Raw genomic sequence first — 27,996 nt, 5'->3', positions numbered from 1 at the left:
CCAATTTCAATGATTCCTATCATGTAATTATGTTCAATTATGAAAGGAAAAAATATATGTATACAACATTAGAATGTTTGTCAGAAATCATACATATTTTGTTTGTCGGACCACTAATCACCTTAGGCCATGGAATTAACGATGGTTTAATATTCTCATGCAACTGCATGCAATGCATATTTCTGTTTACTAATGCTATTCCATACCTGAGATTGATACATCGAGTATCATAAAACCCCAAATTTTAACACCCTGATACCTTAATTTCTTTGTAGCGCGATCGACCGCCCAAGGGGGAACCCCCTAATAGTGGGGATAAGAAAGTCACATCAATCGCGGGAACACTGTTGACTGTTCTGTTCTGTTCGATAACTGGCGGCACGAAGGCAGCATCGTCTGTTCATCATTCTTATTCAAAATACTTGTTTTCTAACGTTATTGAAGTTGATTTGATTAAAAATTACATATTATAGTTATAAAAGTTATTTATTAATATTTCATCAATTTATATAAAATATTATTTTGAATTATATGTCACACTATAAATATTTTTACAATTTGTGTAAGTTGTAATTAGTTCTCTACATATAAAATAAAAGAATTGAATGATACAGATCAAAAATCACTTTTACTGAAACTGTTTCTATATGTAGGATTGAAGCTTGCTCCGCGTGGAAAAGAATTTTCAGTTAACGTAGGTTACATATACATACATATAATGTTAACTAAAAACCGTACACACCTCGAAAAAATTGACGAAATTCTTTTTGCCTTTCATTTAACTGGGACACATAAATTATGTACCAGTAGACAAGTCCATACTCCAAGTTTCATCTTCAATCAAATCAAATGTAAATACTTAAGGGAACATAAAGTGTAATCAAGAATGATTTACTGAAATCCACTTAAAGTACTAAAATGTAATACGTACTATGTATAAGGTATTTAAGAGGGTATTCTGGTTTTGAATCTTCAAAGTCAGTTTTTTGTTGCACGCGTGTAGAAAGGGATTTGTTTAAATTTATAAAATTAATTTAGTTACAGACGTTTGAGAAATATATTTTTTCGTCCATGTCAATACTTCACGAGAGATTTGAAACTTGTGTCAGAGTAAACACGACAATAGTTCCTAGAATTCGTATCGGGAGTTTGGATACTTCTTGTTGGGTTAGTACTTTTATACGTAGGATAATAAAAGGGATCAATTGGTTTAACAACAAAATTGGGTTGCATTAAAGAATAAAGTGCAATTGCAGCTGGCAGGTGCACCTGTGCATCCACATAAAAAATAAAGTCATTGGAAGATAGGACGTATTATGACATACGACTTTTTCCTGTACCATTTTTTTCTATTCTTACTTAAAAAGGAGCAGTAACTTGTCCTAGTTCCCAGAATCACCCTGTATATTTCAAATATCCATGAATGTGTGAGCAAAAAACTAATGCAAAAGATTTAACACTTCTTCTGAAAGAAATTCCTGTAAATTGTTTTAAAAAATGGCATTCAAAACCAGAACACCTCGTTAATTAGAAAGTAGCTGAAACTATTAAACAGTACTTAGAAATTCTGATTAATTAAACTATGTACATTCAATATAGTAATATGAAATAATTATCAAATCAGCATCTGTCGAGTGACAAGTCCTGAATGTATATCACTAGTAATGTTACGAATAACGAGAATCTGTATATATTTGAAAACGTCATAAAAGTACATGTTTTTGGTAATTGAAGTTTTGTATCCCTGTTAGGTATGTGTGCAATTATATCCACAATTAATGTAATTTTACGGTGACCCCCAATACTAATAAATTTGTGTATTCTGATATATTTTTTTTATGTTGTTTTACGTCTTACCTATACTCTATCCAAGGAGAGAACAGTACCGTGTGAAGACCAGTTTTTGTTCGTCGCTGCGCATCTTCGCCCTAATTGGTTCAAGAAAGTGGGGAGTTAGAGATGATAGGCTCGCTGCGCCCCACCATCTTCCAAGCTGCGCGCAACGGTACTGTTCTTTCGTTGGATATACAATACAAGATTGCTGGTATTAAATTGTGTAATATCTCTCAACACATGATTAAAATGTTACGTGAGATTCATTAATGTTTATTCAAAGTTGGTAAATAAAATGCAGTATAAAAAAGTTCGTGGATGATTACAATACTGTTATAAATAAAAATAACTGATAAATAAAAATCATATATAAACCTTTATATTCCACATTTTTGAAGTAAAATGAGATGTTGAAGTATTACACTCCTGTTTAAATATTTTTACGTGTAAAATATTAACGTGACCACAATTGAATACAATTGATACGACTTTCTGTGGAGTATATTACATGAAATGGTTTTAATAATATCTCTTTTAGTTGAAATTTTATATTACACGCGTTTCGTGAAATTAGAAAAGGATGCAAACATAATTCTCATCAGCAATTATCGTATTTCATATCGAAAAGATATTTGCAACATTGTTTTATTTATCTCAGCTCTTAGAAAACTTCAACATCGAGTTACAAGTATGTCAAGAAAAATAGATAATGTAATACTTTTATTTTGCGCTCCCTAAAGTGTTCCAACATTTTCGATTGTTTATGCATCAGATGGAATAGACATTTTTGCATACGAGAAAATTACATATCAAATTACATATTAAAATTCCGAATTCGTTGAACACATAGACACATATGTATTCAAAACAAAAATCGAGAAATCCTGATTATTTTTTATCACTTCTAGTGTGTACAGTAATTGACAAATAATACAGTGCGTAAAAATACGTTATACGTTTTCCATGAAACGTTATTATATTTAATGTAGGTATAATATTTACACTATGTTGTTCTTAAAGAACATGAAAACCAACTGTTCGAACAATTTCAAGTACCACATGCCAATCAATGGAGCCGAAACGTAAGCATGCTTGGCCGATTACTTAAGTAATAATATTTAATTTGGTCAAATCTTTGGAATTTTGACTTAAACGAAAATTGCTACAGTACTTTGAGTGTTGTATAAATTGACCATTTTTCAAAAGAAACAGAAGTGACGCATTAATACTTTCAGAGAATGAACCATTCTTTTTTTAAAACTTTAGTTTTTGTTTGACATTCGAGTTACGGAACATTAATGAACAAGTTATTATAGTTGGTGTGTTTTGAGTTTATTTTACTGTTTAGCTTCGAGAAAATGTGAACGAAAGGAATGAAGAAATGTGAATGTTAATACGGTGCTAGTGTGTCTGAATAAAAAGTGAACCTTTCTGCAGCAGTAAATATGTACAAGGAGATATAACAATTACTGTGATTAATATAATCTCATTTCAAATATTGTTGACAGTGTCTTTTCTACACATTGAACTTGCGCATAAACAAGCGTCAAACTATGTCAATCAAAAAGAAATTGTTTCTGTTTCTCTTGAAACACAATATTCTAAGTATTTCAAATGCTAGGCTACTATGCAATACCACTTTTATGTGGAACCTATCTGTGAAATATAGTTCGATAACTGTAAGGATGTATAATATACATATATCAAGTATAAGGGCTATTGTTGCGAAAGGAAACTGAATGTGATTATAACCAATATTGATATAATGAACATCAGAAACATACGTAAACGCGATAAATCGATCCGACGCGATAAATCGATCCGACGTGACACATGATTTTTATTTTTTTGGGTTGTCGTTCACTTTTACCTTGGAATTCATACATTCGTAAAATGCTTGCAGAAGATCTTTTTCACTGAGTTTCGAAGCAACGGCTTTAAACATGCTCAGCAAACTTTCATCGGATTTATTACACTCTTTGATATGGTCAGCTGCAAATTGGTCGGACCACAATTTATAAAAAACGTTCTTGGTGACAACGGGGGACTGAGACTCCAAAGCCTGTGCTATATCACTGGGACTGTTGTTCTGTAAAGCTATGTCCAAAACCAGTCGCGATGGTATCAGCTCATCGTTCGCCACCGTGTGACTAATAATTACATCGATCGGCATTCTCTTCAACATAGCATCCAAACTAGACAATTCCGTCATGGGCTTCCTTATTCCTTCCTGTTCCTCTTCTTTCAGCTTCTTCGACAACATCTCCGCGAGCTCGGAAGACGTGCACTTTTCACAAACAGCATCTTTCACTTCAGCGAAATCGAGGATATTCATGCAGTCGCTGGTTTGTATCTTCTGTCGGTAGGCGTTCAATACTTTAACGAAAAATTGTTTCTCAGAGGCAAAAATATCAGGCAGCCGGAGTAACACTTTATTAATTCCACAGGCACGGCAAGCGTATTTCAATGTTGTCTCATTGCTATTCGGCCTCTCTGACGCGAGCATTCTTATGGTTTCATTTTCCAATTCCACTTGTGGGACGTGCCTCATTTTGTTCTACAAAAATTAAAAAATTTCTTGTCAGATTGTGGCACGTGTCATGAGCTAAACATACTTAAATCTACTTTTGGGCAGCGAGACGGAAACAAATTTAAACACTCCGGAATGTGCAACGTTCAGTATATGTTATGCATCTATGTGGGTGAGTCTGATAACGTGATGATCTCAAATAGCTCGTAAGTTATTTGTTGTACGACAAAAAAGTTCAAACAAATGTTGCATGGTATCTAGGGGAATATACAGTGCTGCAATCTGTTTTTTCTCATTTTCTGTTTTCATCGAGATATGAAGGTCACCTTCAATTTCTTAAATAGAATGCTTGATATATTTTCTCGAAATCAGGTAAAGCACAAAATTCTCCATAAAAAAGTATCGACCGCTTATCTACCTTGAATATGGTAAGTACATATGGAAAATTATTTCGTTAATATATCAATATTAACTCAATACTTTTTTACATTCGGGGGAGGGAGCTGGGACGACCTTGACAACCCATATAAGGTCAAGGTCATCAGAGCTAGCTCCTTTAAACGTAACATTTATCTATAGTGTAACTAGCACATACTAAAGTGAAGAAGTTCTTTTAGCTATTAGAGGCTAGTAAGGACAGGCATTATAAATTAATTTGTTTGGAGCTGATTTTTACTAAATGTTCATTAATGCGTTTAACCTTGACTTTGTAATTCAAGTCTACAGTAGAATGACCAAGGGCAAGATTAAGAATGTTTTCGAGAACTTTGCTTTAAAGTTTCTGAAGGCTGGGAGAATAGAATCTTGAATTTTTAGAACAGAGGACAAGGAATAGATGATGAAGATTACAGAAGGAAGATGATTCTAGTGGTCACTAATAACCTTAATAGGTAAATGTGACATTAACACGTAATAAAAGAAAGATGATCCTAACAACTAACGAATTCCGATAGCACTTCGCGTCGCATGAGACGGCATTTTCCTGACAACCCCTCTTTGCTAATACTTCTTTAGGGATCGTTCATCTCAGGGCAGTTTTACATTACAGCGACTTTATATTCAACACACCGCCGCGCCGTAACACTGCCCTCCCTTTCCAATGAGCGGTTGTCAATTCTGTTGACCAACAACAATTGAAACGTCAATATCCTGCCTGCTTCAGTTTCTTAACTTCCAAGGTCCCGTCAGCCCTACTGACAGATAACCTCTCCTTCAAGTACCTCTGCCTGAAAAGTATCATTTAACCGGGTGCACTTTTCCAGGGGTTACCATGGGTTCGTCGACAACCCATTTGACCGATAGTAACTTTCGTCGACACTATGTTTTCGTGAAAATCTGCAATTTTTACCACCTTTAAACGTTTGTAGCTCATTGCAACGTCGACCGATTTTGACGAAATTTTCAGGATATGTTTAATTGAAACAGATCTACAAAACGTATTTTTTAAATTTTCAATATAGGCCCACATAAAAAAGTTGTAAAATGGATCTTTTAGTATTTGCTCTACAATTCCGACCAATTGCAATTTTCGAAAAAATTTCATTTCACATGCTGTAGTGAACTAAGTGCTCTAGCTTCCGAAAAAAGTTTGAATCGTATAGACCAATATTAAAAAGATTATCGCATTTTTTAGAGCGTCCGAATATTAATGGGAGTCACTGTATCTTAAATCATATACGGATCGCATCGATCTCTATTCCTCGCACCACGATGGCGCCGACTGAGGAGTAATTACCGGAGCATCCGAAAGAGTACGCACACTTGCGATATTAAAGATATTTACACGAGCGTGAAAATTATTTACATGCGCTTCCGTGTGTTCCATCGACGAGAGTGCCGCCAAATTTGTCGACATAATATTTCGTAACATGTTCGATAACACCTGCCATTGATTCTCGATCTACGCGATTCTTCCTTTCATGCGAGCCTCTCGTTACGGACTCGTTCGGAGCAGCTTGATCCCGTTACTGCCGCTAATACTCTTAGAACTGCTCGCTGATTACTCGCTGGAGATTTGCAAAAACATCCACCACCGCTGGTGCTGCATTTGTGAATTCCGACGGCACTTCGCGTCGCGGCATTTTATAATAGAACATTTTATTTACACGAATATACATTGATTCAAAGTTACATACAATTATGTTCAATTATCTGTCTGGTTCGATCCGTGGTCAGATATCGACTTCTCAACTGTCAGTTGATAGAACAGTTTCATGACAATCCGTCTCTTCGACTATTTACTATTTAGGGGTTGTTCGTCGCAGGACAGCTTTGCATATTGGCGACATTATATTCGACACGCCTCCGTAACAATATTCTCCATTTGAAGCAATGGAAAATTCTAAAATCTATAGTATTTACAGAGTTGAATTTCTTCGAGAGAAAAAAACACACACAAAAACTTTCCAAAACATTCAACTATGTTTCTCGTCGCTGCACTTGGTATAATCTTCATCCCTTCGGTATGAATAATACCCGATAGAAAAATACGTATAATATGCATTTATAAGAAATACCTCACATTAAACTCACATGAATATTATAGAATATCATTCGGATGTGTTCCCGTGTAAATTGTCATCTGTCGCTCGTGGTCGTTACTGACCACACTGACACGCGCACGAGCTTCAGCTTTCCAATAAAAGTGAAATGAAAATTGTAGCATGTATAGAAAATTCTAGAGGCATAGTTTGCAGACGACCGACGTGAGGTAGCGGCGTAAGGGGAGCACGCGAAAAGACGAATCGCGCTTAACGACCGCTGTTGATTTCACGTTCGTGGATAGTAACGAATTTATATAAATAGAGAGGGTTCACAGAGGGACACGGCCTATTTGCTATTCCGAGAGAGAGGACGAGGTAAGGACCACGGCCGCTCTTGGTTAGCAGTAGCGCCCCGGCAGGAGAGTACGGCGATAATACCTAGACGCCTGCCGGGAGAACGGGAGAGTGTTCCTGGCCGCTCGTCTCGACAAGGAGAGTACGGCGATAAAACCTGGACGCCTTGTCGAGCGAGAGAGGACAGAGCACCTTCTAGACGTTTGAGAGAGAGAGAGGATGAGAGAGTATCCCTGGCCGCTCGTCTCGACAAGGAGAGTACGGCGATAATACCTGGACGCCTTGTCGAGCGAGAGAGGACAGAGTACCTTCTAGACGTTTGAGAGAGAGAGAGAGAGAGAGAGAGAGAGAGAGAGAGGATGAGAGAGAGAGAGAGTTTACATGATTGTATTCTGTAATTCGAGCAATTGAATAATTTTATATACCTCACCTTCCTGTACCCATGTTCCTAATTCAAAATAAATTTGTCTGTCCAGCATATCCTGTTTATTCCCTACCGTAATGGCTACAAAATGAAATAATTACCTTATATTGCATAAGAATTTTCTCTGCAGAACACCTTCTAACTGCGCTTTCCAATACCAAATTAACATCTATTTCGTCCAGGAGATCTTCCAAAGACGTTTGCGCTTCGGAAGATTTTGTGAGTTTACTTGCCGCAGATTTCGACGAATAAATGGATTCGCTACTGGTACAAGCAGCGCTAGCCTTTGCTGCGTGTAAAGCAGACATTGCTTTCGACATAGTAGATTGTCCAGAATCTGCTTGTGACGAGTAGACAACATCTAACATAGATGACATCGGTATGCTCGTCATTTGTCTAAACAAAAGTATAATTATATTAACTACTAATTGCTAGTTTGTCAAATTAATTCCAAAGTAATCCACTTAACATCCGTATACAGGTTCACCCAAAACTCCTTCCGTTTCCGGAAATGGGAGGTCATTTGAAGCGACAGATTCCTTTGCAAAAATGACCGTCTGCGGCTTTGTTTAGAAGTTATTAACGAAAAACACGGACCAATCAGAGCACGACCTAGACGCGTGTTGTGAAAGTCAGTCCGACGCGCCGGCAGCCGAGCGTTGGTGGTACGCCGTGACATCGCAACGAACAAGAGTTTGTTGATGAAGTGACGCCTCTCCGATTTCGATGAGCTTTGGATATGTTGTCAAGACCATCATTCTGCACAACATTTACGACAGGCATGGCCAATTCGTAGCTCGTTCGGAGGCATTCTCAAGGAATACCCGTGGAATACCCCCACATTTCCCGGCCGCGCGTCTCGCTCCCCTTGGCGGTCCTAGTTTGGGGCTCCTCAGGCGCGTTCCCTATTCGCTATTCTTAGCGCCTAGGAGAACTACGGCCACCACGGGGAGCGAGACGAGCGGCCGGGTCGAGAGAGCGTAGACTTCGAAACTCGGCCGTCGCGAGTAAGTAAATCCGAGCGCTGCCTCAGGCCTTAGGTTGTCGTATACCAACTACCTACCACCAGCCGTGCAGTTCGTTGACCTGACCGTACGTCCCTTAGCTTTCGGTATTGCCGTATACCTGAAGACATCTGTGTAGTTCGTCACCGAGAGACCCAGTTCCAAAGCTCGTCGAAATCGGAGAGAGACTTTCCCAACACGCGTCTAGGTCGCGCTCTGATTGGTCCGTGTTTTTGTTAATAGCTCCTAAACAAAGTCGCGGCGGCCATTTTTGCGCAGGAAAATGTTGCTTCGAATGACCTCAGGAACCTCCCATTTTCGGGAAGCGAAGGAGTTTGGGACGCCCTGTATATTCTCTGAGATACAAAACTATGCATGCACACTCGAAAGTTGAAGCAGGATTTTATGATTTACATTGAAATGAACAAATGTCAAGTGGATCAGCCTAAACTAGGCGAACATGCAGGATAAATAGTAAGATAACATTTCGAACGTACATAGGTGTTGATATTTTCGAAGCAGAAGTAGGTGATACGACAAGGTCATTTGGAGTTGCATCCAAACTTGACTCTACTGTATTTTCAGGCGAATCAGATATTTCTTCCTTGATTATATCGATATCGTCAATAGCTGGTGATGTCGTAGCATTCGTAGTCGATGTACATGTCGCTTTTGATGCTTGGTTGTCAGATATCGGTTTTTTTCCAGATACAGGTACATTGTTATTTACATTAAGAGGTACTTTGCTCTCCGAAGTGTTGGCCAAGCGTTCCATCGCATTGTTCGTTTCTTTTGCAACGTGTGTTCTTTCGTAACATTTCAAGACGTTTCTAACTAATTCAACCTTCGAATTACCTTTCACGGGCATCCTATTCACTTCACGCTCGGATAATCGTGCAAGGTCGCCAATAGTTTTAAGGTTTCTGCTTTGAAGATATGAAGACAGATGTTGCACCCACAGAGGATTTGTTAACTTCTCAACGATAGTCTGTATAGATTCTGTAGATGTAGTCAGCAACGGATATATCGGCTGCGTGGAGTCCAAAAGCTCCGGATCAGAAATTTCTGCATCGAACTGGGTCATGTTTTGGCTGTCATTGCTCAATGGTAAACTTCCAAACATCGAATCTGTAACTGGCAAAGTATCTTGTTCTTCTGCGCTGTCTACTGCTTTCGTACTGGTACGCATCAATTTTCCACAGAAAATCTCATCCGAATTCGTTGTTGAGTTCAAGCTAGAGAGATTCTGTACGTCCACCGTGTCCTCCAAACTATCGGTATTTGAATGACCTTTGCACGAACTCTGTATAACTGAATCGTTCACAATATTGTAATTAAGAGAATCCTCTGATCTGTTTTGCACAGAAAGATTGTGTCGATCGTTGGCGTTGCCGTTAGTGTTACCGTCTACAGCTTCTGCAATGCCATGCTTTGTTTCTTCTTCATTGAATACATCGTTGGTTGTGTCAGCTGCAACAGCTCTAGTGTCGTTCTCAGGGACGTCATCAGATCTCTTCGTAGTACCTGTCTCAATATCGTCTTTTGCTTTCGTCTGTGCAATAAATTTAGTATTTTGTGAAATTTCGAATTCGCCACTCAAATTATGAATCTTGATTTTATTCCGAGCGTTATCTTCGACAGGATGTTCGTCTAATAATTCGTTTTCAACAGGGTTACAAGATGTCTGACCGTGATCAGCGTCTATTGCAAAATTCTCCGAGTACTCTAAATCTTCCGCTATTTTCGTTAACAATTCATTTTCTCGTTCACATTGCAAATCAAGTTCGGATGCATTTGTCGCGTCTGTTTCTTCGTCGCAGTCCATCTTCTCGGACTCGGCGTGTAACAGCCTCGGTTTCATATGCTTCGATCTTAGAGGCGAATCTTTACGACTCAACAAGCCGCGCGAACCGAATTTATTAAGCTTGTGTGGAGACTCAGTGGTTTCGTATCCCATTTCTTTTGAAACCGGAGGATCCGCGAAACTTACTCGTTTTCTCTATAAAGAAAGATAATGCATTATGGTTGAGACTACTTTACTGGCTGCTCAAAAACTACAGGCTGCTGAAACCGCTATGCCATAGTTCTCACTGATGATACAACTTATTGCTTTCTCTTCTCCCAAAAAAGGATAAGTGAATATTTTCCGAGGGCAATTACAACATGTCGTAGTTGTCCTGTTGTTATAATAGTTAATACATAATTTGTACGTAGCAGTTTCTTTTGTAAAATTTCTATTCACAATTTGCCTAACAATGGTTTCAAAACATTTTACATATTATAATTAAAAGCGCACATGTTTCATGTTTGTTAACACGTAACGTCTTCCAATCTCAAAAAACCTTGAAACGCTAAATGACAGTCACTCGCTCTCCCTCTCTCTCAAAATCAGTCTTATACAGAGTGTTTACTTTTCCGGCAAGATTGTAGAAGCATGATCTACAAGTGAAAATACGAAAAAAATGTTATATGATGTTTATTTATAAACGATGTCAAGTTTGTATCAATGCAGAAGGTGGTCATTTTGAAATGATGATTTACAAATTTTTAACGATCCTCGTACGTTAAGAAATATCTCGTAAGTGCAGGCAAAGTAAACGCAATCGACCTTCCGTATTATTCACCTTTAAATCTGCTGTTCCGCACCTATTCAGGCTACATTCAATATTTGCCTATAATACTGTAATAAAGCGTTCATAAATAAACTTCATATAACATTTTTTCGTATTTTCACTTGTAGATCATGCTCCTACAATCTCGCTGGAAAAGTAGGAAACACCCTGTATATCATTTCTCTGTCATCTTGAAAATGATCTAAATCTCGTTGGAATTCATGAACCTTCGGAGTTATGAAATTAACGTAAATGGAACTATTTGAAAAATTTTGAAAGGTTGAAAAAATTATTTTGTAATAGAAATAAAAATGTAACTCAATTGGACAAACAGTTCCCGAGATAAAAATTCGTAAGCGAGGCCCGTTCTTGCCGAAATGGGTAAAAATTGAAAACTTTGAAAGCCTGCCATTTCTAAAATAATTCGAAACCGGCAAAATGATGACTTAACCCCCCCCCCCCCTAATGTCACATGAACTACAACATATTTCATTTAGAACAAAATCAACGATGGTGCCTGCAAAAAGTGATCGATTTGGCATGAGATAACCCTACCTCATTAACTTCTGAGATGTTTATATATATAACCACTACAATTTCATATATTTATTAATATGTATATTTACAGGGTACCCAAAATTCCTGCACTACCCGGCAGTAAGAGGTTCCTGAGGTCATTTGAAGCGACACTTTCCTTTGCAAAAATAGCCGCCGCGGCTTTGTTTAGGAGTTATTAACGAAAAACCACTGTCCAATCAGAGCGCGACCTAGGCGCGTGTTGGCACAGTCGGCGGCGCACAGTGGTCTGAGAGCGGCAAAAACCCCATATTTTCAAGTTTATTAAAAAACAAAATTTTTTATATTTTTGACTAGTAGGAGAGTAAATCAAAACGTTTCAAGGATGAATCAGTTCAAAATCCAAATTAACTTCGTTGTAGAACGTCTTAAAGTCGGCCATGCTAAGCATTCCTAGTTTCCAGCATAAATTCAAGCGCAGGTTTGAAGAAACCGTATGCGCCTGTAAAAATAGTAATGTAAATAATGTTTTCTTTTCTGGCTTCCTTCAAGTACGAAGACCCGGAATAACTCGCGAAAAATGTTTATTTTTAATTTTTTCAAGTAGTTTTACAGATAATGCTATTAAACGGGAAAAAGGGCAACGTTAGTGAAGTTTGAAAGACGATATCTCTCTTGCGTTAAATCGCGGCAATCGCAGCGATACATCGGGTGATCGTTCGCGTGCGCGCGTCAAGTGATATACGGCAAATAAACATTTAAATACTTCATTATGTTTAATTTTATTGTGTTTTATATATGAGAATACAATATATACCTTCAAACTAGTGGGTTATCAAATCATTTCAAGGAAAAATGATTACATTAGTTCTGTTCACAAAAATCGATTTCTTGTAAAAACCAGAGGTCGTAGACAAATTTTGAGACCAGACTTGAAATCAGCGTGAAAAAATCTACGGGAAATGATATATAGCAAAAATTAAAAACATTTTTTTCTGCCCGTGGTAACGCAGAAACCACATTTTCTGGAAATTGTGAAAGTTTAACGAGTTTTCTCAAGGTTAAAAACCGTTCGTACCGTAATCTCCCCATTTTTCCTATATTCTGCAAAGTTTCAGCTTTAATTTAAAAAAAAATTCATCGCTCTACCTCATTTCTATCGAAAGTTATTTCTTTTTGAAGCGAGGTAAGACACTTTTACCCACCGTGCGCCGCCGACTTTGCCAACACGCGCCTAGGAATGTTCTCTGATTGGTCCGTGTTTTTCGTTAATAACTCCTAAACAAAGCCGCGGCGGCCATTTTTGCAAAGGAAAATGTCGCTTCAAGTGACTTCAGAAATCTCTCATTTCCGGGAAGCGAAGAAGTTTTGAGACACCCTGCATAACCGAATTCAGTTTGATAATCGTAGATAATAGAACAAATTCTAGTCATCGAAATATTTCATTCTGTAGTTATTATACATATTTAAACTGTATTTATTTATTATACATATTTAAAATATATTATTGTAATCATAATTGAAAGTCTACACTTCTATAACACTTTAAAATGTTTAGTTACACGTGTACTCATACCTGTATTCTATTCCGCTTACTCTAAATGTGCCAAATCTACTATTACCAAACTGTGATAAAGAAAAGATTTAATTTCGAAAGGTTTTTAAAATTTTAAATTTAAAAGTTTTTTCTATACTTAATTAAATACAGTATTTTATTATAAAAATTTATCGAAAAATTAAATATTTAGTAGATCCTTGTATTACAGAACAGATATGATTTGCTTCAGACGATAGTCCTAGTTGATTGCACCATTTGTATCAGTTGCTGTATCACGCAAGGGTCTACTAACATAAGTGGATATTGAAAAAGATAAGTACCTTATTAGGAGTCTCTGGATCTGGTTCTGGTATTGACTGCCGTTGACGTTTAAGAATACTAACACTAGGCGATGCAGTTAACGAAGGTGGATTTGCACTTGACCACTCTAAAATTTGCAATTCTTCCGTTTCAGTCGATGTTTCTTCGTTCACTTTTTCAACCTGGACATCAATTTTAGCAGGTGCAGAATCCACTGGTTTGTCTATTTTCGAGAAAAACTTTTCCCCATCATTTTTCAAATTAGAAAACAATTTGATTGGAGGTGATGGGCAATAGTCGGACGACCTCATATTACTAAAAATTTTCTCTTGTCGACTACTACACGTAGCTGTTACTTTATCAGGTTCTTTAAGTGTTGGAGTCTTTTCTTTCTTTCCTGTTTCACTTTCTGTATCTTTAATCTTGAGTTTCTTTATTGTAGCTTCGTCCTCTGTAGTTACAGAGTACGATTCAGATTCCATCTTTGCTTGTTTTGTCACTAACCCTAACATATGTGCTGCGCGACCTTGTCCCGAATAAGTTTTAAATTTCAATTGACGCTTGGTCACACCTTTTGGCGAGGAAAACCCGATAAGGGATTTAACCGATGACCCCTCGATCGCTTTTTGTACTTCAGCTATAACGTTCTTCCCATTATCACACATAGTGAGATCAGTGGTTGGAGTCGATATCTTTAGCTTATCGGAATCAACTTCAACGCTTTCCTCGGATCCCTTAATATTATCTTTAGGAACTTCATTATTGTCGTTATCACAAGTACTCGCAACAATGTCTCGCATCTTTTCATCCTCACCTGAAGTCCCTTGAATTTTTAATGATTGCTTTGCCTCGCCAATTTTATTAATCTTAATAAAACACTGTTTCTCGCTACACATCTTTTGTAATTCAGATACATCTTGCGAATTTTCTATTATATCTTCTGTATCATCCTCAGACTGTGTTTGTTGTTCAACCAGTTTTGAATCTTCAGTTCGTACAACACTTTCCCCGACGACAACGTCTCTACTTCCTACTTCAGCATTAGATTTATCGTTCTTAGGATCTACAATTTTAGGCGTATTAACTATCAAGTTAGCATCGGGCAATTCACTGCCTTCGTCTTCTACTGCAGTCCTTGATATATTTATCTGTACAGTTTCTTCTTCTTTGTCCTCTTGTTCTTTCATGTCCTCTTTATTCTCTTTTCCTGTGTCCTCTTCTTCTTCTTCGATATCTTCCTGACACCCCTCTTCTTTGCTCTCTTCTTCTTCCTCCACCTCCTCTTCTTCTTCTCCTTCTTCTAGTTTCTTCCCAACTCCTCTTTCGTCTTCCTTGTTTTCTAAACTTACGTTCGCATTGTTATCTCCAGACTTAGCAAGTTCATTATTTTTGCCTGTATTTGACTTCGATGTGGTCAATCCACCTCCTTTCCTTTTTTGGTTTTTCGATTTAGATGTTGTTTTATTATCAGGGGAATGTTTCTTACCAGTAACATCTTCGTGACCCCTGGATCGACGGCTGTTTGATAAAGGACAATCAAATACCATATTTATTCGTAATCGAGAAATTTCACTCTTCGTTCGTTTACTTAAATTTCCTTCTTCGATTACTGCCTCCATATTATCAACTTCTGTAGTTTTGGAACTGTCACTATCGGTAGGAGTATCATAGTTTACTGCCATTGTTCTAACCTTACTACGTCGACGTTGAGACGTACCTTCACTTTCGCTATCCGAAGTTGCTTTCCGTTTCACACCTCTTCTCCCTGTTTCAAGAAATTTTCTCTTCGAATCACTCGAAAGTCTTTGTTTATTACCGATTTTTGACTTGTTATGAGTTCCTTTTGTTCTTAATCTTCTTTCCCTAACCATAGTTGCGTCAGACTGTTCTGGCTGGCTGTTAGTTTCTTCTATTGTTTGAGAAATACTAGGCGTCATAATTGTATTTTGTCGGTTTCGTCGTTTGCCACTATCTAATACGGATGGGGACAGACTTTGATCGCTGCTTTTATTTGTACCTTCTTCTGCAGGATTGTCACAAGTTTCTGCTACTGTGACTGCTGCAGTTAAATTGTCTGTGCTTTCTACAACATCCTTTATGTTTTGTCCAACATGTTCAACCGACATTCCATCATTCTGAATAGTTGTCTTGTCTACGATTTCAGATTGTGTCATTTTCAATTTATTCTCTTTATTTGCCTCGTCATTTATAGCGTTTTCCATTGAAATATTATCTTTTTTAGCTAAAGCTTCGTTTTTCCTATCGAACCATTCTTGTAGATGTTGAGTATCTTGAGAAGAAGACTGCGACAGATCGTTATAAAGTGCTGGAATATCATCTCGCTTTCGCTTTAATGACTCTTTTTGGTGGTCGGTCAAACGGCTGACATCAAATCTTAGATCAGTCTTGATGAAGACATATTCCTAAAATATTAACCGATAATCGTAAAGAAATTATTGAAAGCAAAACCTTTTTTTAAAACTATAAACATTTACAGTGTAATGACAAGCTAGTTAAGCAGTGAAATTAAGAAAGCAAAGAGGCTATGATTGGTGTCTAATAACTTCTTTTAGATACAGTCTCGTTGTTGACTGAAACGGCGCACAGTGGAAAATTTGGACCAAACTCGATTCAAAATCAAAGAACTTTCGATAGAAATGAGGCAGAGCGACGAAATTTTTTTAGAATTAAAGCTGAAACTTGGCAGAATATGGGAAAATAGGGAGATTATGGTACGAACGTTTTTTAACCTTGAGAAAATTAATTGAACATGTAGAATTTCAAGAAATTGTGGTTTCTCCAATACCACGCGCGAAAAAAATTTTTTTTAACATATATCATTTCGCGTAGATTTTTTCACGCCGATTTCAAATTTTGAGACCAGATTTGAAATCAGCGTGAAAAAATCTACGGGAAATGATATATAGCATGTTAAAAAAAATATTTTTCCGCGCGTGGTAACGGAGAAACCACGTTTTCTTGAAATTGTGAAAGTTTAACGAATCTTCTCAAGGTTAAAAAACGTTCGTACCTTAATCTCCCTATTTTTCCCATATTCTGCAAAGTTTCAGCTTTAAATTAAAAAAAATTTCATCGCTCTACCATTTCTATCGAAAGTTCTTTGATTTTTAATCGAGTTTGGTCGAAAGTTCCCACTGTGCGGCGCATGCCAAACACGCATGGTACACGATATTGTAATTTATAAGTGTACTGTAAACTCACTCTATACAATATTTAATTTAGAACAAATAGTTGACTAAGCAATTTAGTAGAGCACTTTTAAATCGTGAGAACTAAAACTAAAATCACCTTATATCTATAAGGCCATATTACACGGAATATTAATAAAAAGTTACTACAAAAATTCAGAAAAATTATTGGACTTGAATTTTATTGAAAAAGAGTGCTAATGTCAAAAGACCATACAATGTGTTTTATGATTCTATTTGAGGATGTTTACAAGTAAACTGATAATTTACAAGTAATTTTTCAGTACTTCTTGAACGTGATTTTAATTATGTTATGTGATGGGCATGTATATTGACTGTAGATATATATTTACCTCAGACTTAGAATCAGGTAGTATATTCTTATCGGTTTTACCAGATTCTTTCACTATAGCTTTCGGGCTGCAAGAACGTCTATTTAAAAAGCTACCAGCCATTTTAACTTGGTTTGCTGCTTTTTCAATTACATCATTCTCCTTTCTAGTATCAGATTTGCGTGATATATTATCTCTACCAGACTCCCTTCCTATTTCTTGAAATACTGATTTAGCACTTTTACTTAGCACATTCGTAAGATCGAAAAGTGAAACTGCTTGATTCTGTATATCAACATTTCTGTGATTCAAAGCAAGAAGAATAGCTTTCTTGTACGATAACATCAGATCATAATCAACCAGTTTATTAAGACCTTTGAAAATACTAACAATTGTCTCCCATGTACTTACTACCTAAAAGTTGAAGAGATTGCATATTAAAATATTGTAACTTATGTATTTACTAGAGATCTCCGTTTCATGTTGAAATACGCGTGTACACGTGTAGTTCGGATGTTCGTGTTGAAGTTCGTGTATTATTGTTTACTACACGGGTACACGTGTATTTTAGGTACACGTGAAATTGAAATCGCTAAAATATACGTGTATCCGTGTATTAAACATTAGACGAACTCAAACACGTATATATTCGTTACATGTGTACTCGTGAGTTTTCAATACACGTTCAAACTCGTGATCTCTAGTATTTACATAAATATACAGGGTGTCCCAGAACAAGTGTCGTTCCTTGAAATGGGAGGTTCCTGAGACCATTCTAAGAGATATTTTCCTTTGCACCAATGTCAACTGCGGCTTTGTTTAGGAGTTATTAACGAAAAACACGGACCAATCAGAGCGCGCCCTGGGCCGCCGCGCCGCGCAGCGCTGGTTGACGGTCGGCTTTAGTTTCGAAGACATTAGCAGGCCGTGTCCGCTGTCATGAACACCCATAATGAATTTACAAGTAAAGTTTCTCGCGATAATCTCGTAAACTAAAGCCTACAGCCACAAATTCTAAAGAGAAATGTTGTTCAGAATAATGGTCTTGACCACATATCCAAAGCTCATTGAAATCGGATAGAAGCTAGTAGTACATCGATCCCATGGATTTACAAGTAAAGTTTCTCGCGATAATCTCGTAAACTAATGCCGATCGCCAAAAAGTCTAAAGAGAAATGTTGTTCAGAATAATGATCTTGACCACATATCTAAAGCTCATTGAAATCGGAGAGCATTCACATAATCGAGAAACTCTTGTTCGTTGCGATGTCACGGCGTACCACCGACACTCGCTTGCCGGCGTGGCGCGGCGCGGCGGCCCAGGGCGCGCTTTGATTGGTCCTTGTTTTTCGTTAATAACTCCTAAACAAAGCCGCAGTTGACATTGGTGCAAAGAAAAATGTGTCTTAGAATGGTCTCAGGAACCTCCCATTTCAAGGAACGACACTTGTTCTGGGACACCCTGTATAGGGTCATTCCATGCCGAATCGATCACTTTTTGCAGGCACCATCGTCGATTTTTTTTTCTAAATGAAATATGTTGTAGTCCATGAGAAATTAGGGGGGTTTAAGTCATCATTTTGCCGGTTTCGAATTTTTTTTAGAAATGGCAGGCCTTCAAAGTTTTCAATTTTTGCCCATTTCAGCGAAAACGGGCTTCGCTTACGAATTTTTATCTCGGGAACTGTTTGTCCGATTGAGCTACATTTTTTTTTGTTTTATTCGGGAAGGATTGGGCTATTACAAAATAATTTTTTCAACCTCGAAAATCAACTTTATAATGTCGAAAAATCGCAACAAATTCTTTTTTTACTTTTTTTTCGATGAGCGGCCGGAGTGATTTCAATTTAAAAAAAAAATATGGTTATATTCCTCGAAGTTTTCCCTTTAAAATGAGCCCTTGAAAAAGATGGTGTCATTAAAATTAGCGTCACAATGAGCTGGTAAAGGAAGCCGTGTACCCCCGTTTTTTTTATCGGTTATTTTACGTCGCACTTAATCCTGTTAGGATTTTTTCGCGACGGGACCTACAGTTTTTATAAGGTGGGTTCCGAACCACCTTGGGCACCACAGTTATGTACCCCTGTTTCAGGTAGAGAGAACACCTTTTTAATCATGACTTCATTTATAGATATTAGTTTTTATACGAATTTTATATGTTCTACAAAAACGGTGTCGTTGCTCAATGGAAGCCACGAGAAGGTGGTGGTTTTCTTCTCTCGGGGAGGCATAAGAAGAGTTTATGGTAAGAAATATGGATAGGATCATTGTGTGGGGTAGACTTAAGGATTAGGTAAAAATATAAGGAAAACTATTTCATTACACTAAAACTAAAGCCATCATCATCGCACGAGCAAGTTTTGCATAGCAGTTCTTTACTCGATAATGGGGTAAAGCTATGAAAGCTTCTAGTGCTTCTAATTGGTAATGCTGTTGCAAAGCGAGCTTGTATATCAGCATGTTTGTTATTGTAACCAAGAGTGGTTACTAATATTGTTCTCCAGGTATAAATAGGGTTATTTAGTCGTATACAGTCTGCTGGCATTTTCTTGAGACCAGCAATATAGACAACGGACCATAATAGCCGTGCGCTCGACCGGCTCGACTCGTCTAGCTACCTGAAACGGGGGTACACGGCGTCCTTTACCAGCTCATTGTGACGCCAATTTTAATGACACCATCCTTTTCAAGGGCTCGTTTTAAAGGGGAAACTTCAAGGAATATAACCATATTTTTTTCAAAATTGAAATCACTCCGGCCGCTCATCGAAAAAAACGTAAAAAAAGAATTTGTTGCGATTTTTCGACATTATAAAGTTGATTTTCGAGGTTGAAAAAATTATTTTGTAATAGCCCAATCCTTCCCGAATAAAACAAAAAAAAATGTAGCTCAATCGGACAAACAGTTCCCGAGATAAAAATTCGTAAGCGAGGCCCGTTTTCGCCGAAATGGGCAAAAATTGAAAACTTTGAAGGCCTGCCATTTCTAAAAAAAATTCGAAACCGGCAAAATGATGACTTAAACCCCTCTAATTTCTCATGGACCACAACATATTTCATTTAGAAAAAAAAATCGACGATGGTGCCTGCAAAAAGTGATCGATTCGGCATGAAACGACCCTATATTTATAGTGGAGTCCAGTTATTTGGTACATATCAGGGCAGATAAACATCAGTCCCAATAAAACAAAGAGAATCAGATTTGTGTGATTAGTAGACAGCGAATTTTATGCATTTATGACAAAAATGAGTAGGTGCCATTTGAAACAATAGAAACATTAGATCAATATAAAAATACTGTCGTATTATTTTCAACCCATTAAACACATTAAGAAAGAAAAACATTTCCATTTCACTCCCATTCGTAGCAATTCAGGTAGAACATATTTATTTAGCATAAAGATCTGCTGTCTAATGATTAGATACTGTTCTTTGAGCTTTAGCTCAAACATACAGCTGCCCCGATTAAACGATAGCTCAAATAAACGGAATCCACACTGTATAAACAATAAGCATATTAGGTACATACTTCTCCATTTATTCTATCTGTTTTAGATGAAAGAATCAGTTCAACCGTTGGTCTACAGACTTGCAAATACGATATCACTTTTTGAGGATTATGACCATAAATCGTAATAATTATTGCAGAGAGTGCTTTGAGACCAGCTTCTGCATATTGAGACCAATATTCTGCACAGTTTATATTGGATATGGAGCAAGTTATAAGTTCTACAATCAGGTGTATAATAGATGGAACTTCTGAATTGGCTGAAAAATTAGAATCAGATTAGCTACAAAATATTTGTACCCGTCATTGATTTTGATCATTAATATAATTATCGACGTACCCAACAAAAATTTAAAGTTGATAGTACTTGACAAAGTAGTTAAACATTTTGTGATCAGAAGACAAGATTTCTCATTTTTCACTATACAGCACCGCATAGCATCCGCAACGCTTAATAAAATTTCATTAGATTTGACAGTTTCAATGAGATCTGCTCGCATCTCGAATTGTTTATACAAATTTTTCCAAACTTTGACCAACTCTTGTGCCTAATGTAAAGAGCATAAGTATTAAATTCAAACTATATTTTTGTATAATTCCATAAAAATTAAAAATGTTAAACTAACTTACTTGCTTATGGTCTTTAAAACTCATATACATAAATGGAAATATTACTATTGATTCAACAGTCTTTAAATTATGTTGTACAGCATTACCCTCGTTAATTTCTTGTAAATCATACATATATTTTGTTAGCACTTCCGCCAAAGTTCGCCACAATTCATAAACGGTGATCCTAGAAAAGAATAATACAATTATATTCATGATAAGGCAATAATAAAGAAAATATAGCAATAGAATTGAACATTACGACACGCGTTGTACTTCTAGCAACTTACTGATTTTTCTGTCCACCACTTAATAATGTAGATATTTTCTCATGTATTTCTTTCAAACATTTTAGTGCATGGGCATAATACTCCTTTTTCCTTTCAGATTTAATAGATTGGAAAATCAGATATCTTACTACGTCATAGTGACTCCTTAAAAGAATAATATATACTCTTTTTATATGATTTCCCATAGTAATACATACATTATAATAGATATATGTTAAAAGCACTGTTTATAAACTACATAATATTTTATTTAATATCATACATTTACCAAAAACTTTTATCATCCTTAATTTTTAAAATAAATCTACTTTTCTCCCTTTATATATGATATTTACAAATCATATATACGTGTTGAAATAAACAGTATGTTACACATGAAATTGTATGTGTAGCATGCTAAATGTTTCGATTTGTTTTGGACTAGCCAAAAGTTTTGTATGTGGTTTTCTTTGCACAAATAATTTGTTATATTCGAGAAACTAGTTTCTTATCATTCCGAAAAAATGTATATAGCAGTAACGAAATAAAATGCAATAAAGTTCTTGGAAAAATTAAGAAGACTATGAGATTTCAGCAGAATATGACACTGCTAATAGGAATTTGTGACATTTTCAAATTGAAACCAATTTAATGAGCTACAAACGTTTCAAGATGAGTGCTGAAGGGTAAAAGTCGCAGATTTTCGGCCTTGTCAGCGAATTTCGCCCTTATGCGATCATCTTTAAACAAATATTTAGCTCATTACAACTTTAACCGATTTTAATGAAATTTAAATTATCTTTATAAGTCCAGATAAAAAAGTGGAGAAAACATTTTTTAATTTTTTTATCACTCATACTTATCCAACTAACATAAGGGAAAAATATACATAACACGAGATACTCAAGACCCATACTATAGTGAACCTGTTAAAGTATTATGTTAAAGTATTACTATAAATAAAGTAGCATTAGCAAGAATAACATATAAATTACATAAATTATGTAATTGAAATTAATGTTCTGGGGAACACTAAGATAACTAATAAAATTAACCAGTGCTTTAAACCATGGAACTTTTCAGTAAAATACTTTTCGGAACAAATGGAAGATCTGACATGCATTATATTTGTAGTTTAACTCACTTTTTAGCATCATTTAATAATGGAATTTGAACAAGCTTGATTACCAGCGTTAATAATATATCATCTTCAAAATCGAAAATATTATTAATCTCGACAACTTCAGGTAGGATTGTATCAAGGATTAAATTTCTGATCATTGGCTTATCTGTAGCAGAATTCGCCAATTCTGTGATAACCATCAGTAACTCTTTATATATTGTTTCCTGTAAGATAATATTACTATATAAATATTTTGAGAGAAATAGAATATTGAATATTATCACCTAGATATCGACCAACCTGTAATTGTGTGTTTGATTCCTGTATGTAGTTAACTAAACTTGACCATAATGTTTTACCAAGTTGGTGTCTATTTTTCATTTCTGCATCTGTAAGTTGACTAAGGACAAGCCAAGCTTCTCCTACACTATGAATAAAATACTTATAACACTCTTGAAAAGTAGCATTAGTCAGAGAATGTGGGAGTCTCTCTTCCAAGATCGGCGAAAATACTGTGCTATTTTCTTGTTTGGTCACAAGGAGTTGACATAAAGCATCTACAGCAATAATTTTGGTTTTATAAAATCGTTTTCCTGGCGAAGCTACTATTTCAAATTTCAAAGACATTAATGGTGTGTCTCCAAGAGGTCCGAAACAGAAGTTCAGAAATTGTGCGATTACTGGATTGACAAATTTCGAAATGTCCTTATAAAGTTTGATAATCACGTGCCACCAGACTTCTAATTTTGTTAGCGCTATTAATTCACTTTTACTATTTTTAGCATTCAATGGAACACACAACAACTTTACTCGTCTAGCGGTAGCAAGCTCCTGCGGATCTAATGCAAAATTATCCACCAGTAATTTCCATGAAAGAAATGCTTGTCTGAAACATACAATAACCAGACTATATTGATTTCTGTAAATGAATACTACCTTCTTCGCAATTATTATGTATACCTGCGTATAACCGTATCTGTAGACTTAAATGCTTTTTCTTCAACGCTCAGTAAGTTATTTATCAAACCAGCACCACGATGAAGATCCACACCAAGAAATTGAATACTAATGTTCCACTGAGTTGCCCAATCTAATTCACACGTGGATACCAAAAGTAACATACGTTTGCAGTATGTAGATTGTAGCAATGATTTATATTGAGTCCATGCTTCTGGTAATTTAGTACGAATATACGATGTTATGTCTGTAGCAAGTGATTGTTCTAAAAGTTTTAAAGCATGACTTCGTTGCCTCTTATGACCCATATATGCTAATAGCATTATTTTGTCTAACAATAATGCATGAAACTGCAAAAATAAAAATCTTTATATTTTTGATTTTTAGTTTCACAAATCAAATAGAATGTATTTAAACTATATCTATTTTATTTCAAGTATTTATTTCAGTATACCCTTTGAACGTTTGGATCTGATGTTGCCGCAGCCACTTTGTACAACCTTCGTAACAAAATCATGCAATAATTAATTGTTTCCTCTTCTAATCTTTGGTCATCTGATAACTGTCTACTTTCGGCATCTGTCAAAGCTTGGATATTATCCGTGCACGCATTTGCCGCTATCCATGGCATTGTATTAGTTTGTATTGTACACATACAATTGTTAAAAAAATTCAAAGTATGTGCATCGTAAGCAACTGTCGATATAGCATTATCCTCGACAACTTCTAATAATTTAAGAATTTTTAATCTGAAATTATGTCAATGTTTCGTATATCAAGTAATTTGTAAACTCATTCTTCTCTACAATAATTATTGTCTCATTTAAAAATCAAATAATAAACAACGTAAATCTAAACTGCATATTAATGTACAGATAATTGTACATTATTACATACAAAGTTACACATGAAAATTCTATGTTATAAAAGAAATTTACATTTGTTATAAGCTTTATAATTTTTAAATGGTACTTTCAAAAACTAATATTTGAGAGAATTTGTACAACAATTAATTAATATCCTAGATATTTGATTTAACACACCTAGATTTTTGACTTATTTGTGACATTGTTTCGAACAAATTCAAAGAATGATCTCTGAAGTCTTGAATGATTACATTTAACGTTTCATATGCTTCATTCTGTATATCACTGTTTCCATTCGCAAATACATCAATGACTAATTTACATAGTTCTTTGTATTGTTCCTCTTTAATAGCTTTCGTTTGCTCCAACCTCTTGCTGTTGCTAAAAAATATAATTACTTATCGTTAATTAAGATTTTATAGCATATTTTTGCAGATCTTACGCCTACAATTTTCTTATTACAATGGAAATAAAGAAGCATAAATGTATTTGAAATTATTTTCAATTGTGAGAAGATTAGTAAGTAAGTTACTAGTAGTCATGAACATGTTGTCGATAGAAGTTATACCTGGACTTATAACAATGTTTTTGTTAGAAATAATTAAATTGATTTATTTCTCCAAGTACACATTGCAAACAAAATTGTATGAATTCTCAATAAACACATTTTTATAAGTTTTATTAGACATTACAGACCACATTTTTGTTGATTTAAGTACTTATGTACTTGTCTTGTCAAATTGATTTTTCACAAAAGTTTTACATCTTTAAAACGAGATCATTTTTGTTACAAGTAGACTGCAAATTCGTATAAATACAAATAGAAAATTCTCTGAACCAATTTAGAAAAATTAGGGTTGAATAACAATTTGTTTCTTTCATTACAAACTTTATTGCTGCAATAACCATTTTCACTCTTTATAGCTCACAAATATTTACACATGGTACAGCAGTAACAATGAAAGGTTAAAAAATTGTAATATCATAAAAATAGTAACATGAATTGCTACTGGTAATAGCGGTACATGAAGATGTTATCATTTGTGACAGAGAGTAGTCAATTAATCTATCTCAGCTTCCAATTAACAACCCTTGAATAGAAAAAAATTTTTTATATCTCAGTAACATGCTTCACAAGGGTTAAACTTCAATAAAATTGTTCATTTAATTATATTTTATATCGTTGCGAATATTATAAATGAATGAAATTCGCTACGTATAAAGAAATGCAAATTTCTTGTATGTTTTACGCTTATCATTTAATATAAAAAATTGTTTTCCTTTTGGATATTTAATATATAAATGTGTAAACATGCAATACGTAAATTTAGCAATAAAAAGTCGTCAAACTTACCTACGAATATAGGTTAAAGCTTCGCGTTTATCCTTAATATTACTATTTTCCCGCAGCATTTTCAGCATGCGCGGGAAAGAAGGCGTATTAGAAGCCATTCTAGAAAATCAAGTTTCACAAGGTGTTAGAATAACAACATTCATTCATCTCATCACAAATATTCCTACAAGGGCTTTCAGGAAAATCATGAAATTATCACAATGTTCGGTGTAGTTTCACTAACAGTTCACGCATACAGATGAAATCGCTCACCACGTCCTTTCGTGTTTATTTTGCAAACACTGGAACAAATAAATTGCAATAATCACTTTGAAGTATCAGGGCACATTAATCCACAACACACATTAGTACACACTGGTACACACTGCGACTTTAACCTTTTCGTCCGTTCTTTAACTTTTCCTTCTTTTACTTTCTTTTGTTCCCGCCTTTTCGTTATTGCTCAAGCATTCATAATGCAACGAAGAAAACACCGTTTGTTTTTGAAAATTGATACGAGCAGAAATATGTACAATTATACGCAACAGCTAACGCTTCATATTTACACCCGGTGAGTTTGCAAAGTATGCATACACCTTCAGATTTTGTTTTCAATAAATTTATTTGTACCGAATGGTACGATAATAAACCTATTTCTAGAACACAACTAGTTTGCAATTATTTGTATCCGTCAAGTATAGAATCGTTCTATTAGTAATACCACATGATTTGAAAAATAAGTGCAGAGAAGAATTTACGATCATTTGTGCGCCAAAATACAATGCAGATTTCTTGTAGATATCCCTACCATATGCTACGCAAAATACGCATGTGTGACTGTGTGTGGTAGTGCACTACTAAACACCAATGTCGCTCAATGTCGCCAGAGTACAGTGCCTGACAATGCCACCAAATCGAGGAAATCGAGGGCATCGAGGGGAATACAGTTTACCCCCTCTCTGTCTACGGTCTTAGTAGGGGATGTTGAAGTATGCTCATGGTGCTGGAATGGGATAGTAGAAGGGGAAAAGGAGGAGAGGAAAAATCGACCAGTTTTGGTCGATTCTGACGGCACCAGTGCTGCCAGATGAGGGGAATCACGCCGATATGAGGTACCCCCTCTCTGATGACCAGAGTAATATGTGACACGTTGCGCGTGTGCGACGGGGATTGAGTGAGGCAAATGGGAGACACGTTGCGCGTGCGCGATGGGGACGCAACAATGGCATGACATTTCGCAGGTTTTAGGTTATTGCCGCGTAAAATTCACCCATTTACTTATTTCACATACTATGTAATTATTGATCCCTTTATGTCTATGTTGTGAGTTGTATTTCTTTAAAATATAACGTTACAAATAAAACGTAATTTGTCAATTTATCGTGTAGAAGAAAAATGAGTGAATTTATTATCCCAGTCTCTTTTATGCAACTATTTTTGAGAAGCGTATGAGGGTTAACAGTGTTAAAATATATTATGATTTATTGATTTTACTGGAATGTAACTCAGTACTACATACATACAGATTTCAAAATTTTTTCAATTGTACATATAAAAGAAAGCATTCATACTTCGCTTCACGACTGAAACTCCCACATGTTACAATTCATTTTATTTATTATATAATAAAGAATGTTTACAATGTCTATTTAGAACGAACCATATGATTTATTTCATTAAGTACGTATATGTACACGAGTACGATACGATACGCGGCAATAACCTAAAACCTGCGAAATGTCATGTCATCTCATCTGTCATCGTTGCGTCCCCATCGCGCACGCGCAATGTGTCTCCCATTTGCCCCACTCAATCCTAAAGCGATGGAATAGGATAGTGGAAGGGGAAAAGTAGGAGAGTACCTGGTTGCGATCTCACAACCATCTGGCAGCACTGGACGGCACTGCCAGATTAAAACTTATCTTCCACTCAAACCTTCCCCTTATACGACGCTATTCCCCCACGCTTCCGCCATGGTCCGGTCAAGTGTCACGTTACGTCTTTGTCGTGCATGTGTCACAATGTCACGTGACTAATCTTGTAATGAGAGGGAGAGGGTAACTCTGTATTCCCCTCAATTTATTAGAGATAGACCACGCGGCCTTGTACGAAGCGCTGAAGCCTACAATGGCGGCCGGTGGGATCTCTATTCTCACTCGCACACCGATAGTTGGTGG

The 27,996-nt window shown here is 36.0% G+C and overlaps 1 protein-coding gene across 5 annotated transcripts; it reads right to left on the bottom strand.

Annotated features, from left to right (window-relative positions):
- Positions 1-2,464: 2,464 nt before the first annotated feature.
- On the bottom strand, positions 2,465-26,884 carry LOC143215143 (uncharacterized). Of its 5 annotated transcripts, none has more exons than XM_076436991.1 (16): positions 26,628-26,884; positions 25,841-26,121; positions 24,664-24,867; positions 24,075-24,369; positions 23,624-23,970; positions 22,964-23,549; positions 22,685-22,887; positions 21,562-21,705; positions 21,293-21,458; positions 21,003-21,210; positions 20,684-20,922; positions 17,177-17,569; positions 13,635-16,037; positions 9,126-10,627; positions 7,726-8,020; positions 2,465-4,390 (listed from the first exon to the last, which is right to left on the bottom strand). In XM_076436991.1, exons 2-16 carry the CDS (start codon positions 25,936-25,938, stop codon positions 3,674-3,676), a joined length of 7,800 nt encoding a protein of 2,599 aa, XP_076293106.1. In that variant the 5' UTR covers positions 25,939-26,121; positions 26,628-26,884; the 3' UTR covers positions 2,465-3,673. The 5 variants fall into 5 exon arrangements, with proteins under 5 accessions (XP_076293106.1, XP_076293108.1, XP_076293103.1 ...); XM_076436993.1 differs by lacking the exon at positions 26,628-26,884 and having other exon boundaries at positions 25,841-25,939; positions 26,093-26,621; XM_076436988.1 differs by lacking the exon at positions 26,628-26,884 and adding an exon at positions 26,196-26,621.
- Positions 26,885-27,996: the final 1,112 nt, after the last annotated feature.

This window comes from Lasioglossum baleicum, chromosome 13 (genome assembly GCF_051020765.1).
Source record: "Lasioglossum baleicum chromosome 13, iyLasBale1, whole genome shotgun sequence".
Lineage (NCBI taxonomy): Eukaryota > Metazoa > Arthropoda > Insecta > Hymenoptera > Halictidae > Lasioglossum > Lasioglossum baleicum.
Note: the sequence above shows the minus strand (reverse complement) of the source record. Positions and strands in the feature narration are given on the sequence as shown.